Source organism: Equus quagga, chromosome 20, assembly GCF_021613505.1.
Source record: "Equus quagga isolate Etosha38 chromosome 20, UCLA_HA_Equagga_1.0, whole genome shotgun sequence".
NCBI classification, from domain to species: Eukaryota; Metazoa; Chordata; class Mammalia; order Perissodactyla; family Equidae; genus Equus; species Equus quagga.
The window spans coordinates 2,649,427-2,670,456 of NC_060286.1; the positions used below are offsets into that span (position 1 = coordinate 2,649,427).

Here is a 21,030-nt window from a genome sequence, read left to right on the forward strand (position 1 = left end):
TTCATACGTAGTACTCATTTATTTCCAAGTTTGTGTTCATTTTGCTCAGGGTCTTTAACATACAGAATTTTCAAATTTTTATGTAGTCTGCCAAAAGGTTTTCCTTTATGGCTTATAAAGGTCTGCTCACTGCAGATTACACACTCATGTTTTAATTTTTTTATGAATTTACTTTTCACATTTAATCATTAACCCATCTAGAGAGTGTGTGTTTATGATGAGCAAGTAAACACACAAAAGATAGCCCGTTGTTCTTGTATTTCTGTCAATACCAGACTTTATAATTAGCCTTTATTATGGTTTCATAATTAATTGCCAATACCCTGTTTTTCGTATCTAGATGAAATATTTGAGAAGCCTACACTACAAATATATTCAAATAGAGGGCTGCCAAAAAAATGATCAAAGATAAATTTAAATTCAAAATGATTTCTTAAGCTCTACCAACTTAAAAACATGTAATCTCAAGTACAAGTAATAGTATTTAAATACTTCTTACAGCTTACCAACTGATCTGTTATCCATTTTCCTTCCATAGCTTTTAACACTCTGTATGGAGAAGAGACAAAAAAATAAGCTTTTAAAATAATAAATTTTGTGAAGCTCAAAAACACAGTATCAACCACTGTTTAAACCTTTCTTTTTTTTTTTGAGCAAGATTAGCCCTGAGCTAACATCTGCCGCCAATCCTTTTTTTTTTGTTTGCTGAGAAAGACTGGCCCTGAGCTAACATCCGTGCCCATCTTCCTCTCTTTTATATGTGGGACACCTGCCACAGCATGGCTTGACAAGTGCTACACAGGTCCACACCCAGGATCCGAATCAGCGAACTCCGGGCCACTGAAGCAGAATGTGTGAACTTAACCACTGCACCACCAGGCCGGCCCCTCAACAACTTTTTAAAATAAGTTCTTAGAAATGGCTCGAAATATCAAACTGGGGCTTAAGCATTTAAAAATGTTTTCCAAATTTCCTGTTCTCTGCACTTTTTTTCTCACCTCCTTCCTTTTGCCCTTTTCATACTGCCCAGAGCCTTTCTACAAACCTTCACAATAAACTTCCTTAATAGCCACAGCCTTTGTCCTCAGTCATAATCAATAATCTTCATCAGTCATAATTAATAATGACAGTTACAAGAGAATTCACGATCTAAAATGCTATGATCGGTTTCCAAAGAAATGGCACAAGCCAGTGTCTGCAAAGATTTGTTCTATGGGATAATGTCCTTTGGGAAAAAATAAAAGTGTATGTGATCAAGTGAGTTACAGAAGTGACTGAGCTAAATAAAGCCAAGCAGGTGTCTCCACTGCAGGGCAACTCAGGAGACTCACTCTGCTCAACAATGTGTTCATCAGACCCGGGGGGTGTCTGGAGAACAGTGGCTAGGTCAGTCTGGGACAGAAAGTTCTATAGGAGACAATTCTTAAATCCAGAGGGTGAGAGAGTCATCAGATGTGCTTGTTAATAACTCAGATTCCCGGGCCTCCCCTCAGACCTGCTGAATCAGAATATCTGAGGATAAGATTTCACGAATCTGCATTTCTAACCGTTACCTCAGTTAATGAATTCTGATGCAGATAATATGCAGACCACACTTTGCAAAACACTGATACAGAAGAAGAACGGTAAACGGAGGCAGTGATGTCCTACCAGAGGCCCCATCACTAATTCAAGTCTAATATGCCTACTGTCCTGGGCCCATTTGCCACACGCCAATTACCAGGGCCAGGGGTTTGATCCATCCATCTAGTCACTGAGTGCCTGCTGTGTACTAGGCACTGGGTCTGATCCCAGTAGTCTCTAGAACCTGATAATCTCTCCTATTTTGCTCCCCCAGATGCACTGCTCTTCCCCACTTTGACATGGTATCCTAAATTCATTAAGGTAGCAGTCCATGTATCAGCATACCATAGCACTGAATTAAACCACATGGTGACCACAAATTAAAAAGCAAAATGAAAACTCACTCTTTTTGAAATTCTTCTTGCTTGCTCTTAAGTTGGCTTAACCTTTCCTTCTTGTCTACAAACCTATAAGAAAAAAATTCAGGATTTTATTTAAATGTTCATTTATTCAGTTCAATGAGATTATGCAAAGTCCTGAGAGTCAATCATTTCTGGAGACTCATCTGGAAATGTTGCTGTCCTCCAAGTAAATATACATCTTCTCAATGGGACGCACATAGCTGCTTACTATTTGGTTATTTTAAAACTGACTTCAAATTCTCAGCTTTAAAATTCTTTCATAAATTTATAAAATGTGTCTATAGGCTTTTCCCCCTAGGTTAAATTATCTTCCAAAATAGGCATATCAGATCATTAAAGTGAATGTCAATTCAAGGAAATTGAGGCTTCTCTTATAAAACTAATTTTAATTAAGCTTAATTTAATCCTGCTCTCACCTGTAAATTGATTCCTCATAATTTTTAAAGCGCACACTTTTTTTCCTCACTGATTTCACTGCTAGTCATTATGGGCATTAAAGTTACTCAGTAAAAGCTATCAGCAGGGTTATCACATTGCAGTTCATTTTCAGTTTGTCAGTCTTCTACCCCTATCTCATTACCTTCTTACTGCTACTTTGTTCAGGGTTTAGTTTGCCTTTTTTGTTTTGCAGTTTAAGGTGGAAACTTAGATCACTGATTTTAAGCCTCTCTCTTTTTAATATAACCATATAAAGTTATAAATTCCCCCCTATCGCTTTAGCCAAACCCTAAAATTTTTGATATGGTGCATTTTCATTATTATTTAGTTTGAAATGTCTAATTTTCCATAAAATTCCCCTCTGATCCCTAAGTTATTTAGAAGAACATTGTTTCATTTCCATATACATGGGCTTTATTGTTTTCTACTTTAATTCTCATGTGGTCACAGAATATTCTATGAGATTTCAGTCTTTTGATTTGAGACTGACTTATGGCCTTGCATGTGGTGTGCCCTGGTGAAAAGTTCCACGTGCACTTTAAAAAGGTGCATGCTACAGCTGTTGGGTAGTATTCTATAAATGTCAACTAGCTGTAGGTGGCTAACAGTGTCATTCAGGTCTTCTAGATCTATGCTGTTCAATATGATAGCCATCAGTCACATGTGGCTACTGAGTACCTAAAATGTGGCCTGTTGCTTAATAAGAATTTGGGTAAAAAAAAAAAGCGTATGACTAACATCATGAAACTGATCTTGAAATGAGCTAACAGTGGCTCACTATTTTCAAGGAAAAAACAGTAATTCCAGATGCTACAGTACATGGTCTGGAGTCCAAAGTTAGGCTTTGGCTGTCTCCTGAATTCCTGGCCTAAATGAAAACAATTTAACAGAACCATAACAGCTCTAAAAATCTCTTAAGATAATCCAGACATAGAAGTCTCTCTAAAATACTATTTCTAAAACCCCATGTTTGAAACATCCCCAAAGGTATCTACTTCTAAACAGAAGGGGTAAAATGGTCTAATTATGATCCTACCATTTCAAAATCAGTCACTGAAAATGTACAATATATATTAAACAAAAAAGAAAATTAGGCCATGTGTGGCACAATTATATACTTATGTGACTAAATTAAAATTAAATTAAAATTCAGTCCCTCAGTTGCACTGACCACATTTCAACAGCCACATACAGCTGGCGGCTACCTTACTGGACAGTGCAGATACAGAACATCATTGTGGAAAGTTCTACTGGGTAGCACTGCAATGGCTAGTAAGGTGGTAACTGCATGAAACAGTACTAGAACATTCAGAAACTAATGCGAAATGCAGACAAACCCACAGGTTCATCAATTAATTTATCAGGCATTTACTGTGTGTCTGCAACTTAAAATAAAGCATCTTCCAGAATATTAAGAAATCTAATTATATATTCTTCTGCAACTGACTGTGTATTCTTGGACATATTACTTAATTGTTATATGCTTCCACTTCCTTGTATCAAAAATGAGAAACTAATATGGTATTTATTTCCACCTCACTGAGGCAATGTGGTGATTCATGGTCCGATAACCTGAAGAAGACAACAACCTTGCAGGATTCATCACACCATGCTAACAAAGGACTGACGGGCGGCGGATAACATCTTGCTGTTAGAGGCTATAAAAGTTCTCCTTTCAGACCTGTTGTGAAAACGCCACTTTGCACTAAAACAAATTGGGATGACAAACAACTCTGTCCAGCTGTATATCAAGCTGGTTGATTCTCTTGGGCTTTGCTAAAAAAACAAACAAACTTAAAACATAAACATACAGATGACAGCAGAAGATAATTCCCACTGTATCAAACTCTTCATGAGTATTGTTATTCTTCACGAAAGAAATTAAAAATAGGCGGGATTAACAAAGCTAAGTAGCAGATGGTATCAAAGAATGCAGCTGGGTCAACATTTCAACAGTTCATCAGCACACTCATCCGTTCTCTGCATTCTCCATCCCACCGCTCATGGAAATAGATTAAAAATTCATTCCGGGGGCCGGCCCCGTGGCCAAGTGGTTAAGTTCACGTGCTACCCTTCGGTGGCCCAGGGTTTCACCAGTTTGGATCCTGGTTGCAGACCTAGCACTGCTCATTAGGCCATGCTGAGGCAGCGTCCCACATAGCACAACCAGGGCCCTACGACTAGAATATACAACTATGTACTGGGGGACTTTGGGGAGAAGAAGAAAAAAAAAAAAACAAAAGAAAATTGGCAATAGATGTTAGCTCAGGTGCCAATATTAAAATAAAAATGTGAAACGCTTATGAAAAAAAAATTCATTCCTCAATTCTGTGCTTTCTCAATATGGTTTCCAAGAAGTGGAAAGATTTAATAGACAGTCATCAAATTCAAACCAGATTTAATGATACATATTTTACCTTAAAAAAAAAAAGGAAGGGCGGAAGAAATATTTTATGTACTATCCTTCAAATTGGGTATATTAGATAAAATATCTTGTAGATTTTTCCATGTCAGAACCTATAGATTATCCAATTCTTTAAGAGGTACACAGAATTTCATTGAATGGACATCATATAATTTACTGATGAACACTGCCATCACTTTCAAATTTTCACTATTATCAGTAATGCTATAAATGAATATCCTAGTGCATAAATCTTTACAAGCTTTTAGGTTTGTCTATGAGAAATTCCTATAAATAAAATAAAGTGCTGGGTCAAATATTTACATGCAAAATTCTGGCAGTTATCTTTAAATTCCCTCTGAATCACTTCATATAATTTTCAACCCTGCCAACAGTAACAGAACCTGTTTTCTCACACTCTTCCAAAACACTGCACATTTCTTTTTGTCTTTGCTCATCTATTGGCCTCCTACACCTACCTCCCAGATAGTGCATAACACATGCATTAGCTCTTCTTTAGCTCATTATTAGAAATGTGACCGTCCTTTCCTATCTCACTGGCTACTTTCTTTTCTTATTCCCCTAGGTCCTTTGTTCATTTTTATATATTTTTTTTTAACTTTATTTATGTATTTATTTATTTATTTAGGGAAGACTGGCCCTGAGCTAACATCCATTCCCATCTTCCTCTACTTTATATGTGGGATGCCTGCCACAGCAATGGCGTGCCAAGCGGTGCGTAGGTCCGCACCCGGGATCCGAACTGGCGAACCCTGGGCTCCTGAAGCAGAATGTGCAAACTTGACCGCTGTGCTACCGGGCCAGCCCAGATTTTTTTCTTTAAGGGTTATTTGTTAGGGAAATAAGCCATTTTTCTTTCATACATCTTCAAATTATTTTTTTCAATCTGCTCTGACTACTTATGTTTCTGCTCTACAGAATTTTCCAAACTTTTATGCAGACATTTATTATTTTGTTGTTTAATGACTCTAATTTTGTGTTGTTTTCAGAAAGCAATCTGCCAGTGAGGCTGTAACCACGCCCCATGGCTTTTGCAACATATTTCTTATCTTTTCTCTCCCAATTTAAAAATGCCCACTATATTATTTACCAAATTTCCCCATACTTATATTTGTTTATTTTCCCTAAAACAGTACTCCCTTAAATTGACTTTCAAACAGTTCCCCTGCAATAGAGACTCATGAGAACAAGAAGCTGGTGGTCACACAGCACGTGGGTGGTACAAAAGATGGCATACAACCCAGCTCAGACTTCAGAGGGAGCTTTCTGGGAGTCATGCCTGTCTGGGCTGAGACTTGAGGATGGGTTAGAGTTGGCTCTGTTAAGGGAAGAAAGGCATTATAGGCAGAGGAAATTCTGCTGTTTCACAAGGTAAAACGTTAATTTGTCCTGCACCAAAGCATTTCAACATACCAGGTGGGACAACAGGGACAGGAGTGTGTTGCTAATAACGTTATCAGTTAAGAGTGTGAGCCTCATCACACCAGGCTGTTCCATGGCCACAGACAATCGTGGACAACCGAGCGGATCTATTCACAGGTGGGCCCATTCACACAAACCTGTGCCATACTACCAGAAAACAGCTCCCAGGCATGCACTCTATCAGGGATCCATACTATTACTCCCGTGCTGGGTGATAGTTAACGTTGTCGTAACACCTACAGCTTTCTGAGCACTACATCCCAAGCAGAGAATCTTTCATTAAATAACTCTGATCTCCCCATCTGCCTGCCCAGTTCTTTCCCTCATCCTAGGGGTATATACATTTACTTGGTGCTCAGGGCTATGGCAATACAAAAGGCTGAGAAGCACTACTAACATATTCTAAGAAGGGCAAAAAAAAAATAAAAAACCTTTCAAATATACAATTGAAGACCTTAAAAAATACTAAACCCTTTGAACCACTTATTGCAGTTCAAGGAAACAGATCAGAGATGAAGAGGAAAATTTATGTTTGAAGGCATCAATCATGAAATCAGCCATAATAGCAAAAATTGGGAACAACTTTAGCATTCCATAGGATAATGATTAATCAATGACACTATATTGCCCTGAAGGACAAATATTTTCGTAGACAAAGACATGAGTATGTGCTTATGAGATGTTGGGTTAAAAAAAAAGCACAGAACAAACTACCCACACATGGTACGATTCCAAATGAAAGAATATATTTACAAGCACACACATATACATAGAAACAGAGCCAGAAGGACACATAACACAGTATTTACAGAGTTGTGAGACCATGAGTAAAATCTGTTTCCTTCTTTAGATATTTCTGTACTTTACAAGTTTTCTAAAATAATCACATAAACTTTTACAATCAGAAAAAGAAGACACCATTCAATCAATTAAAATCCTCAAGTTTCCCCTTTGAGGATCATATCCACTATAAAAATATATACAGGGGCCAGCCAGGTGGTGCAGCGGTTAAGTTCTCGAGCTCTGCTTTGGCAGCATGGGGTTCACCAGTTTGAATCCTGGGCACAGACCTATGCACCGCTTGTCAAGCCATGCTGCGGCAGGCATCCCACATATAAAGTAGAGGAAGATGGGCACAGATGTTAGCTCAGGGCCTGTCTTCCTCAGCAAAAAAGAGGAGGACTGGCAGCGGAGGTTAGCTCAGGACTAATCTTCCTCGAAAAATTTTTAAAAATAAAAAATAAATAAATAAAAATATATATACAATCCCCTAAAAGTATCTAAAGTTCTTAGGTCTCTTGAGACAGATTATATTCCTTAGGTTTCTTAAACTAAGGGAGGCGGAATGAGCACTAACAGTTTTTCAGTCAGTGGTGTGGAACTTTCTCCATCTCTGCTGTGGACACAGGTTTGGGGGAAGAGTTAATGATGACTTCCGGCTCTAGACATAAGGCAGTGAGGCTTCTCAAGCCAGTAAGTGAGAGCACAGATGTGCCTGGGGAAGAGAGCACAGCAGGCTCCCTTACTTAAGTAGAGATGGTTAAAGAAGTAAATATTTTTTCAGATGTATCAAGTTTTTATTTTTTAATCCATTCTGCCAATCTCTAGCTTTTTAAAAGGAGTGTTTAATCCATTTATGTTTAAAGTAATTACATACAAGGAATGATTTATTCCTGTTTTGGTATTTGATTTTGATATGACATCTTTTTTTAATTTTTTTTTTATTTTTTAAAGATTGGCACCTGAGCTAGCATCTGTTGCCAATATTTTTTTTTTTTTCTTTTGTCTCCTTCTCCCCAAAGCCCCCCAGTACACAGTTGTATATTCCAGTTGTAGGTCCTTCTGGTGGTGCTATGTGGGATGCCGCCTCAGCATGACCTGACAAGCAGTGCCATGTCTGCGCCCAGGATCCGAACCAGCGAAACCCTGGGCCGCCAAAGCAGAATACATAAACTTAACCACTCGGCCACATGGCCAACCTCTGATTTACCTTTTATGTTCCCCAATTCTTACATTTCTTCCTTCATTTTTTGTGATAACATATACATGACATAAAAATCAGCATTTTAACATTTTAAGTGTACAGGCCAGTGACATTAAATACTTTCACTTGACAACCATCACCACTATCCATCATCAGGACGATCATCTTCCTGAGTTGAAACTCTGTACCCTTAAAGCAGTGATTCCTCACAGCTAAATATTTTTTGAATTAGGATACTAATGCAGTAAGAATTATTAGCTATTAAATTTTTCTTCCTTAATTCCTTAAGCATACAAGGGAATGATGTTTATGGACAAATGCAATATGAACAAAAAACGGTCCTTATTGGAACGGTTAACTTATGTTAGAACATTCAGAATATGAGAAAATATAGTAAAAACATACTCCACTGGCGGGAATGAAGGTTAAGTCATTAATAGAAAATAGAAACAAAGCATTGTTTAGTTTCCTCACTTGTAAAATGGGAATAATGCTTATCCTACTTGGTTACAGGAATTAAGTAAGATAAACGTGAAAGCATCACAGACAGGCACTTAGTTACATAATATACACCAGTTCCTTTTGTTCAATGCAACAACTAATTTTGGACTTAATCTTACTATATATATATAGAAATAGAGTTCAGATCTGGAAGTGAATTTAAAAATTAGCGTAGCCCAGGAGTAAGTAAGGCACAACTACTCTGGGTTTCCTCATTTTTAAAATAAGTTAATAACTTATGGGTTTATGGGAGGGAACAAATGAGATGATAAATGTAAAAGCCTTTATAAATTCTAAAAGGTACAATGATAAGAGTAGCCAGTGACATTGATTAAAAACAAAAGCCATATTTTCTTAGCAGATCCACACGTGCTGGTCCTAAGCTGCATCAGATGGGAGTTGAGACCCTTTCGGAAAGACAATCAAATGGCAGTAAGGCTGATAAACTCTTGTCTAAAGATGGGGGTCCAGCTCCCTGTAGAGCTTTAGTTCTGCTGAGTGAGGTATACAAATTCGGGACCAGGACTGAATTCTCAGGACTATAGACTTTTACAGGCTACAGTGACTGACAACCAAAAAGACACTGGAGAGAGAACAGAAATGTCTAAAGGGTAATTTTTTGGATGTTGGCTGTATCTTCCCCTTGAAATCTTCAGTAACATCTAAATTTCTTGCTCATCCTTTATCCCATCTCTCAATTTGTTTAGCACCCATATTTCTGCTTCCTGGTAGAAGTGTAATCACACATTCTTAAACCTCACAGTGAAGGCAATGCTGCATCATTCCTTACATTCCTTACATCATATCCATATGCATAAAGCGTCTTTCTTCCTTTCTTTTTTTGGTTTTGCTGAGGAAGATTTGCCCTGAGCTAACAGCTGCTGCCACTCTTGTTTTTTTTTCCTTCAGGTAGATTAGCCCTGAGCTAACATCTGTGCCAATCTTCCTCCACTTTATGTGTGGGTCACTGCCACAGCATGGCTGATGAGTGGTGTAGGTCCGTGCCCAGGATCTGAACCCATGAACCCAGGCCGCTGAAGTGAAATGCGCCAAAATTAACCACTATACCAAGGGGCCAGCCCCTCGTGTGTGCATCTTTCTTTTTGATCCACACTTTAAAATAACCAGTTCCTAAGCCAGCAGCCGATTTTCCCGGCTGCTACAGTCCCAGATTCTGTTCTCCATCTTATTCCTACATCTATCATAAACTGGTAACCAATTTGTTTCCAGTTTTGAGTGGAAAGATTACTTCAACTTGTCAGTTATTTATTGGATAACAGTGTTATTTTTGGTGTCAGATAAACATATAATCCAGAAAATTATATTCCTGTTAAAAGACCTACAATTTTTAAATGTTCACCAGTACAAGATCAAAAGGAGATTGTGTTGAGAGTACTGCTTAATATCATTCCTCTTCATCTCTTAAAAAAGCACACAAGTTAAAAGATAGATGAAAAAGCAGAGAAGACAGTGGCCATTGTTTTAGGACGGGGGCCAAGGTGGGAGATGAGGGACAGACACTCTTGGTGAGGACACCAAGGCTGTAAGGAAGTCTTCCCACTGAACAACAACAAAGCAGTCAGTCCAGATAATTTTCAATCAATCCATTTGCCGAATTCATATTGTTCACAAAATTACATAAAGACACATGTTCCCATAAGAGTCAAAGGAACTAATTACTGTGAAATAGATTTCTTCTTTACTATCTGACTTCCTTGAACTGCTAAACCATTAAAACCTGCATAGTCAGCGAGTCTATTAATGAAACCTGAAAAAATACATTTACAAGAACTTTGAGGGGCTCGCTGGTGGCATAATGGTTAAGATCGTGTGCTCCACTTTGGCAACCCACTGTTCGTAGGTTTGGATCCCAGGCACAGACCTAGCACCGCTCATCAGGCCATGCTGTGGTGGCATCCCACACAAAATAGAGGAAGACTAGCACAGATGTTAGCTCAGGGCCAATCTTCCTCACAAAAAAATAAAAAGAAAGTACTTCGAGATGCATCATCACATTCAAGACCCATGTACACGTGACACAGCTAATTAGGCTAATTTACTAAAAAGAATCAGAGGCTAATCAAGGGTTTTTAAACTGTACTGTAGGCACCCATATTTATTTCCAAGTGGTCTCCCACAGTTAGTGAGGGACTTTTCACAAAGTAAAAGGAAAAAGAGTCTGAAAGCAAAGCACAGAAAACAAAATTCTCCATCAATATTGAAGAGAGTGGAGTATCTCACAATCAACCTTTGAGCCGTGCCGTTGAAGGCTTATTAGTAGTCACTGTAAATCTTTGAGAACAGACACCTTTCTCCTCTGTCACTTGCCAGAACATTTTACGCAGATAACTGTACCCAATGAGAGCTCACTAAAAATGATTTGGCTTTAGGACAGTGGTCCTGGGTCTCAAGAGAGTCTCACATCCTACTAGATACTGGGCACTGTTCTAGGAACGAAGGAAAACACAGTTCAGAAAAGGGAAAGCTGGAAAGTGAAGTGAAGCTGGCTGAGCAGGCCACTGTGGCAGTCCCGTTATCCCTGACGCTAAAATTTTGATTTTATTTCTAAATTTTGCGTGGTTCTGGTATTTGCTCTTCATTTTTCCACTCAGTTGAAAAAAATCCACTGTAACACATCCCTCTTCTGAAAATTCACTTTAATGCTCAGATTTAGCAAAGAACTTGTATCTCACTTTTTAAAGTTGTACTGCCCTTGCCATTCCCTCAACAATATGCCTACTGTGTGCTCCCACTGCCGCTGCACTCAGCACCAGTGATCTGACGAACAAAGCCAGAACTCGTGCCTTCACAGACCTACAGTCTGGGTGTGGATATCTTCCTCAAACGAATAACATCACGCATCACACACAGCACCACGCAGCAATTGAGTACTGTGACAGAAAATTTAAGTGGGAACCTATCTCAGTGAACGTCAGGGAAGGCCTCCCTGAGGAAGTGACATTTAAGTTGAGACATGAAAGACAAGGCATCAATCACGAGGAAAAGTGTTCCAGGCAGACGGAACAGTAAGGGAAAAGGCCCAGTGGTGGAAAAGTTTCATGTGTTTGAAGATCTGAAAGAAGGCCTCTGATGACGGAGCAGTGAATATGAGGGAGCAGGGCATGAGTTTATTTTTGAGTGCTTAATACACGCTAGACCTCATGCTAAGTACTTTACTGCATGCTTCTATCACTACAAGAAACCTACCAAGTTAGATAACCCACCATGTTCAAAGTGAAATAAACAAGCACAGGAGAGGTTAAGAGACTTGTTCAAAATCACATAGCAAGTGGTGGAGCTTGGATTCAATTCAATGCAGCATGAACCCCAAGCCCACGTTTTAAACTCAACCTTATAGCCAAAGTTAGAGAGGTAAGCAGTAGCCAAATCACATGGGCCTTTATATGCCATAGCAAGGAGCTTGAATTTTATTTTAAATGGAGTGGAAAGCCATAGAAAGGTTTAAGCAAAACAATGACCTTATTTGATTTACATCTCTACTGTGGCTGCTGTGTGGACGCCAGGGGGAGAGTAGGGAGGAGCTGTATGGGTAAAAGAAAAGAAACCAGTAAGCAGCCTGAAGAGAAATGATGGTGGTCTGGACCAGGAGACAGATTCAAGATCTATTCCGGAGCACATCAAATTATACTTGCCAATGATTTAGATACACAGAACAAGAAAAAAGGAAAGGTCTAGGATAACTCCCAGGTTTCTGGCTTTACTAACAAATGGATCATGATGGGTAACAAGGAAATGGTTTGGGATCAGATAAGTTTGGGAAGGAGGGGTAGATTCATTTAATCACTCAATAAATCTTCATTAAGCTTCTACTATGTGAGGATACAGCAGAGTACAAAACTGATAAAGTCCTGCTCTCATAGAACTTACATCATTGGAGTGGGGGCAGTTAGACAAACCAGTATGTAAACCAAAAGGTGGTCTAAGTGCTATGGAAGACAATAAAGCAGGTTAAGTGGGAAAAGAGGTTATTATTTTAACTGAATGGTCAAAAAGAGTTTGTCTAATGTATGAGCAGAGGCCTAAAGGAAACAAAGCAAGCGCCTTGAAGATTTCTGGGAGCAGAGTTCCTGGCAGTCTGAATAAGACTGCAACGGTCCGGAGGCGGGAGCGTTCTTGGCATGTTTGAGGACTGAAAGGAGGCGAGGATGGTATAGCAGAGTAGGTAAAGGAAAAAGTAATAGGATTTCAGAAGAGGAACGACAATATAGAGTACTGGGTGAGGACTTCGGCTTTTTTACTTTGGGTGAAACAGGAAACTCCTGGAAGATTGAACAGAGGAATGGAGGAGTGGTGTTAACTCTGGTTGCACTCTGGAAATCACACTATAAGGGAACAAGTGTGGAAGCAGAGACTCAAGAGGCAATACCCCCTGGTGGATTAGACCAGGAGGTGGTGAAACAGTCAGATTTAGGATAGGTTTTGAAGACTGGATAGAATTTGTCAATGGGATTAGATATGGTGGCGTTAAGAGAGGAGTCAAGGAAGACTGGAAGGTTTTTTGGCCTGTAACAAAGAAGAATGAGGTTACGATTTACTTGGTTGGGATGAGCATGGGAGGAACAGATTTATCATGGAAATCATGAGTTCAGTTTGCTATATTAAGATGAAGATACTTATTACAAATTTAAATGCAGATGTTGAGTAGGCAGCTGTCTTCTGGATTTCAGAGAGGTCTGCATTGGAGATACAAGTCTGGCAGTCATAGGCAACTAGATGGTATTTAAATCACAGGAAGGGAGCTAGGGAAAAATATAGGTAGAGAGGAGCATCCAGAACTGAACCCCTGATAAACTACACCAGTTAAACATTTCCAATTCATAATTAGCATTCTTATAATAAAACAACGGGTTTAATTTTTTTTTTAAAGATTGGCACCTAAGCTAACAACTATTGCCAATCTTCTTTTTTTCTGCTTTTCTCTCCCCAGTACATAGCGCATATTTTTTAGTTGTGGGTCCTTCTAGTTGTAGCACGTGGGACGCCACCTGACGAGCAGTGCCATGTCCGTGCCCAGGATCTGAACCGGTGAAACCCTGGGCTGCCAAAGCAGAGCACACGAACTTGACCACTCGACCACGGGGCCAGCCCCTGGTTTAATTTTTAAAGCTATCACTTATTACACCAGCAGTTTCTAAAAGTCATTGAGTGCATCAATGAGACACAGCAGTGAACTAAAAAGCTTACCTCATACAAACCTCAAAAGAGAAAGAAAGAAAGAAATGAACTCTGTTAGTGCTCAGAGGAATACTAGGAACTCAAAACATTTCCAAATATAGTGTACTGGTTTGTAACGGTACATAGCTTCTGGCTGCCTGGATTTGAATTCTGGACCCCACATTTATTGTCTGTGTGTCCTAGGGCAAGGCACTTACTTGCGCAGTTTCCTCAGCAGTAAGTTGGGGATAATAATTTATTGTTTTTTTAATAAATTAATTATACTTGAACTTTTTTTTTTTTTGCTGGGAAAGATTCACTCTGATTTAACATCAGTTGCCAGTCTTCCTCTCTTTCTCTTTTTTTTCCTCCCTGAAGCCCCAGTACATATTCTAGCTGTTAGTCCTTCTAGTTGTACGTGAGCTGCTGCCACAACATAGGTACTGACAGACAGGTGGTGTAGTCCACGCCTAGAAGCCAGCCCAGGCCACCAATGCGGAGCACGCCAAACTTTAACCACTAGGCCATCACTGCTGACTCACTAATCCCTGAACTTTTGGACTCAAAAAGTTAGCTATCTTACTATCATCAGTACTAAGTTATTGAAACAAAAGTTGTGTTCTTTTGAAACAAAAGTGAGAGACCCGACAGCTAATCACACTAATGTTTCAATTATCTTAACCAAGGACTTGTAGCTCTCTGTTTAAGATTTCAAAACAAGGCCAAAACGTGTTCCTAAATTCAATTCTCTTAACTAAGGGCTTACAGCTCCCAGTCTGGATTTTAAAACAAAGCCAAAACACATCCCCAAACTCCTTAGGATCCAGAACAATCTTTGGAGGCAGAGAGGGAAAAAGCAGCAACTAGCTAGTCCTAGCTCACACATTAGAGTAAGCATGTCTGAATAACAAGGTCCATCTGTGACACAGGCTACCACGGCCAATCTCTCTTAAACCAGTTATCTGATCCTCTTCTGGTCTCTCTTCTAGAGAATGAATGTGCTTTCGAAGACTAAGAAAAGTACAATTAAGCTTTTGAACGGGAGTGCAGCAGAGAGCTGAGAATCCAACTCTATGGCAGCCAAGGGGGAAGACTTCTCCAGAGTCACCATCTATCCCTTTTCCCTAGTACCCAGGAGCACCGTGGGGTAAGACTCCTCTCGGTGGGCTATGGGGAGAAGGCCAACCTTCCCTCATTGGCGCTCCCACCTCCGACCCCGTCCCCTGGAAGCAAAGCGCCGTTGCAAAGCAGCTACCCTCCCTATCTCCTACTCCTCTGGCCGGGCTCCGGGCCCGAACCCGGGGCCCAGGCTCCCGCCTCCAGCCGCCCAGCTTCAGGAGACAGCCGGGAAAGGAAACAATCGGGCCGTGGCGGCTGCCATACCTCTCACGGTCGCGGCCGTCGAAGTAGACGAAGTCGCCGCTCTGGACGCACTTGGCGCAGGTCAGCCGGCGGCGGGTAGTGTTGCACAGCGGACACCGCTCGACCGCCACGTAGAGTCCCTCTGCGTCGTCGACAGCATCCACCAGGTCCCGCGCGAGCGGCCGCGGCCCGCAGCTAGGAGCCTCCGGCGCGCGGGCTCCCTTCCCACTGGGAGACGCCATGATAGCCTGAGAGCAGAGGCAGTCACGTGGGATTTTGTTTTCAACCAGGTGCATGCCGGGCGAGGGGGCGGGGCCAGGGAGGGGCTAACCCCGCCTCAGGCCCCGCCCCCGCCCCCGGAGCGCGGCCCCGTGCCCTACTGGACCGCTGAGGGCGGCGTCGCGAAGGGGGAGGCTTATGTTACAGAGGCGAGTCAGCCGGGCAGACGTCCTCGGCCGCTGGGTGCTGCCCCGGCTGCCAGCGAACGCCCCAAACTTGTGCAAGAGATAGTGATACAATGCCCTAAGGATTCTGGGAAAACGGATTGGGAACAAAATAGAGGAATTTCTGTAATTCGCTATGGATGCTTTTAAATTTGGCTAAAACTGCAGCCAACGAAGCTGGGTGAGGGGGCTGGGTCTTGGAGAGAGTTTGAATTTTGGTCCACCCACCTCCTTAATAGCTGTGTGGTTTGGGGCAAATTCCTAACCTCTCTGTGCCTGTGTTCTTATCCATTAAATGGAGATCATTACACTACCTACCTGACATCGTGAGGATTAAAAAGTAAATACGTGTAATAGTAATCCGATAGTACTTGATCGAAAATAGTTAGCCAGTGGAAACAACAGTACTGGCTGTGGGAATCAAAGTTGTAGCTTTCTGAAAAGTGAATTTTAAATTAATGTCTAACATTCCTCCCATGCTCTGAGAAAAAATTCGAACTAGGTGGAATTTAACCTAGAAAGTAGATTCCTCCAAATGTTTTCCTTTGGAGGTAAATTGGATGAGTCAGAGTATTAAATCAGAGTAATTAGTGCTGAATATGCCTCTAAACTACAGAAGGAAAAAAGAAAAGTGGGCATATAGGTCAAACTATCTACATTAGTGATTCTCAAGGATTGTTTTGGTAGGCTGTTGTGGAAATGAATAAAAGAAACCTTAACTAAACTGGAGTTAGGGAGGCCTGCAGGGGGAGCTCTCAGGCCCCATTGCACATGGTCACCGTCCCCCCGCGGGAAGCGAGAGGGCTGAGCGGAGGCCTGCGTCTTCCCGGGAGGTAAAACTGCCTCACCGCTGGGGGGAGATTCTCTCCCGGCAGCAACGGCTCAGCCAGAGAGGAGTCTTCCTGCCTGAACTGCTGCTTTCCCCCAACGGGCTTTGCTTTAGAACAGCCCCTCTCGCCTCCCCCTTTTTTCTCTATAAAGGCGGCTTCCCTCCTTTGTTTTCTGGATTTGCCTATGCTTGGCCGTGGCATGCACACCCCAAATTGCAATTCTTTTGGCTACTCCAGCAAATTGAGATAAAGTAACAGGCAAATTTGCTTTTTAAGTTGACACTGTCAATTGCTGACTATCCTAAATTCTCTCTCCAGCCGGGACTTCTCTCCCAAGTTCCATACCCAGATTCATAACTGCCTGCGAGGTACAAAGTGATGTACCACTTTATAGCTGGTGGCCACCATTAACTCAGCATGTTGGAAACTGACTCTCCCTCCACACAAATGTTTGTCCTCATCTTGGTGAAAGACAATGACTGAGCTCTTGCAAACAAGAGCCATGAGTCCTGTCAGCCCCATCCCCCTCTGTTAACCTCCACATCTCTGGCAAATGCTGAGGATTCCACAACCTAATTAGATCTTGAATCTGAACCCTTTACTCCATCCTCTTAGTCTTATCAGGTCTATTTTAACACAATTACATAGGATTATGAGAGTATGAAAAAAGCAAAAAGACCCTACCCTGTTTTCAAGGTAAAGCTTATACTAAAACTGAACAGTTCCTGGAAGTTTAAGATTTATAAGTGAGAGAAATAATTTTCACTGATCACGTCAAACAAAAAGATATTTAATTTTTCTTAAGGTTTCAGATTTTCCTGTTTCATTTGTATTCTGATAGGATCCTTCACAGTACAGTGGCTGTACCTAATGGCCAAGATTATCTACTTAATATTTTAAAAGGCAAAAAATAGACAAATTTCTGTCCTGCTAGAGGACATTACAAATATTATCTATATTATGCAGTTATTTCAAATTTCTGTATATTGCTATGAATTTTCAGAAAACAGATTAATGTGCATCTTTAACAAAAGCAGAGCATTAAATTTTAATGATGCTACAATATCATTCTAGCAAGGCCCTAACTCTCTAAAATTCTGAAATAAGTTTACTTGTTCAATCTTTAAGATAACAAACAAGTCATTTTGAAAACAACGTTTCTTCATTTCTTAGGCATGGTTCTTCACAGGCTCACTCTGTAATAGGTAAACTCAAAATGTGCAGGGAGCGTCTACAACCCAGCCATTTCTGTGCTGGGCTTATGCACCTATTCAAACCAATACACCATGAGGTGTGGAATGATATACTCAGGCTTTTTCAAAATTCTTCAGAATAGAATAGATGTTTTCAAATGCTTCACAGATCTCAGAACGTTCTTTGGCATCTGTAAAGAAACCCAAGTTTATATAAAGTTTAATATAAAAACAATACCAAAATTTTCTTAAAACTAAAATTTCATTGTTATCTCAAATTACTTTAATATGATGACCCCTCTTTAGGTGTACCTGACAAGTGACATTTATTCCTGGTAAGGAAAAGAATTTAGTGACTACAGTCATATTCCCACACACACATGCCCTAGAGCAGGGTTTGCCAGTACTCCCACTTCGTGGGTGCATCAGTTCATTTTTTAGCCTCACAGGGTGCAGTATAAAATATGGAATGTTCTCTCTTACTGTGCCATGAATGTGACCACAGAACATGACCTTCAGCAGCACCAGTGGGCACTCAGCTACCTGCAAAAGGGACTTCCTTTGCTCTGTTCATTTCTAGTTATCTCAGTTCCCTAGCATTAACTAACAGAGTGAGACAAACTGGAGCTGTTTCACATTTCAGTGTATGGGAAGAGATTAGTAGAGGGGAAAACCGTACCATTGTCACCTTTAGAGTCTCAAGTTTCAAGGGATCTTTTTTTTTTAAGATTTTATTTTTCCTTTTTCTCCCCAAAGCCCCCTGGTACATAGTTGTGTATTTTTAGTTGTGGTTCCTTCTAGCTGTGGCATGTGGGACGCTGCCTGATGAGCGGTGCCATGTCCACGCTCAGGATTCAAACCAGCGAAAGCCCAAGCCACCGAAGCAGAGTGCGGGAACTCAATCGCTCTGCCACGGGCCGGCCCCTCAAGGAATCTTTAACTTTAACATTACTGCCCTACGGGTTAAAGAGGATAAAAGCATGAGTTAGACACAGTCCTCACCCTTGAGAGATAATATCAATCAGTCCCTAGTCATCTCTCACCACCACCCACCACTAACTATTTCCACCTTCAAAACTGCAGACACATCATGCTAAGGGTTACAGACTGGTAGTGCTTATGGAGCTTATGGAGTTTATATGGAGCTGTCAGCTAATCAAGAAACTATTATCTGATATTATTGGGCAGGAGGCAAGGATATTAATGAAAAGAATATAAAAACTGCTAGCATGCAGAGAAAAAGAAAATAGCTCAAGTTAATAAAGACTCTTCCTTGAGAGCTATAAAGTTAGAAAGGAGGAAGGCTCAGTGTGAGGGCAGAAATGACACATGAGAAGTGGTTATCTGGTTTAATTACAGTAGTAATGGGAGGGAATTACCAAAAAGAGGGTCAGCAGATTTGAAAAGCAGGTAGAAATCAGGATTCAGAATCAAGGATAAGTTATAATAGTAATTTAAAAAATGGAAAATAACTAATGTTGGCAAAGATAAGGAGAAACTGGAATCTTCATACACTCCTGGTGGGAATGTAAAATGGTTCAGCTACTGTGGAAAACACTTTGGCAGTTCCTCAAAACTATTAAAATAAGAATTACCATATGAGCCAGCAATTCCACTCCTGGGTATATACCCCCCAGTTGAAAACAGGCACTCAGACAAATAGCACACGTAGGTGCATATCCATTGCAGCACTATTCACAATAGCCAAAAAGTGAAAACAACCCAAGTGTCTATCAACAGATGAATGGATAAACAAATCTGCGATATATACACACAATGGAATATCATGCAGCCTTAAAAAGGAATGAAGTACTGATACATACTACGATGTGGAGGAACCTCAAAAACATGCTAAGTGAAAGCAGCCAGACACCAAAGGTCACAAATGGTATGATTCCATTTATATGAAATCTCCAGAATAAGTAAATCCATAGAGACAGAATGCAGATGAGTGGTGGCCAGGGGCTGGGGGCGGGGAGGAACAGGGAGAATCTGTTTAATGAGATGGGATTTTATTTTGGAGTACTAGAAATGTTTTGGCACTGGATAGAGGTGGTATTCGCACAACATTGTGAATGTACTAAATGCCATTGAATTGTTCACTTTAAAGTGGTTAAGTTTATGTTATGTGAATTTCACCTCAATAAATTAAAAAAAATTTTTTTTAAGAAACAAAGATGAAGACCTTATGAACTTAAAAATGTTTTGAGAGGTAAGGGCAAAAAGTTACTTATTCATTGCCAAAGAGTGTACTATCTGTGAATCTCCGCCCCTAAAGATGTGGGTGGGGAGGAGGGCGAGTCCCTGACGTGGGCGACAAACTGTACCTCTGGATCAGGAAAACCCCTAACACTCAGCAGATTTTAGTTACAGCACTAAAATTTTAGTTTATTATTTTTTTTAAGATTGACACGAGCTAACAACTGTTGCCAATCTTTTTTTTTCTTTCTGCTTTCTCTCCCCAAATCCCCCCAGTACATAGTTGTATATCCTTGTTGTGGGTTCTTCTGGTTGTGCTATGTGGGACGCCGCCTCAGCATGGCCTGATGAGCAGCGCCATGTCCGTGCCCAGGATCCGAACCCATGAAAGCCTGGGCTGCTGAAGCGGAGGCGTGAACTTAAGTAGTCGGCCACGAGGCCAGCCCCTTAAATTTTAGTTTCTAAAGAGATTGATTTGTAGAAACCAAACAGTTAGTTGGGGAAGCAGTAAGTAAAACATCATTATAAAAAACTCTGCCTCTGGTTTGATGGACTTTTTCAGCTGCTGGATACATTTGAATGCAGCAGCCTTCTTCTTAGGAGACAGTCAAGTATAATAGGTATAGCAACACACACATCCCCTCCACTTCCCGCAAACCAAGGTTCTTTTTATATTGAATTGAGGAACAGAGTGTGTGGGTCTAGCATTTTGGGTAACTATGTACTTTAGTTTTTTCATAACACTTAAAAAAAAATCATACCCAAGAGCATTGCATTCAAGCCCAAAAGAGTCCAGCATCTCGCACCTCCTGGAGAGCAGAAAACACCCATCACCCAAGAGGAAACCGACACTGAAAGTGACCATTATTTTATATCATAGAAAAACAACTTTAGACACAAAAGGGCTTTAGGGAAATTATCTAGTACAATTTTTTCATTTCCTATGTGGGAAAATGAGGCCCAAGATGTTGAAGTTCCCCTGAAGCATGAGTAGCAGCTATGGGAGAAGACCTCGTGTATCCAGTTCCTTCCTTTACACCAGAAGTCATCAAATAAACATTGCCAGGATTTGT

At 40.6% G+C, this 21,030-nt stretch overlaps 2 protein-coding genes across 2 annotated transcripts in view; both read right to left on the minus strand.

The window, feature by feature from the left end:
- ATG14 (autophagy related 14) overlaps positions 1 to 15,534 on the minus strand; it is a 37,290-nt gene extending 21,756 nt beyond the window's left edge. The window contains exons 1-3 of the mRNA XM_046647233.1: positions 15,314 to 15,534; positions 1,968 to 2,030; positions 507 to 549 (exon numbers count right to left, since the gene is read on the minus strand). Coding sequence (XP_046503189.1) covers positions 507 to 549; positions 1,968 to 2,030; positions 15,314 to 15,534 — 327 coding nt within the window. The remainder of the gene's footprint in view (positions 1 to 506; positions 550 to 1,967; positions 2,031 to 15,313) is intronic.
- A 2,338-nt stretch (positions 15,535 to 17,872) lies between these two features.
- The window catches only part of TBPL2 (TATA-box binding protein like 2), a 35,946-nt gene continuing 32,788 nt past the window's right edge, over positions 17,873 to 21,030 (minus strand). Inside the window, 1 exon segment of the mRNA XM_046647716.1 lies at positions 17,873 to 17,949. Coding sequence (XP_046503672.1) covers positions 17,873 to 17,949 — 77 coding nt within the window.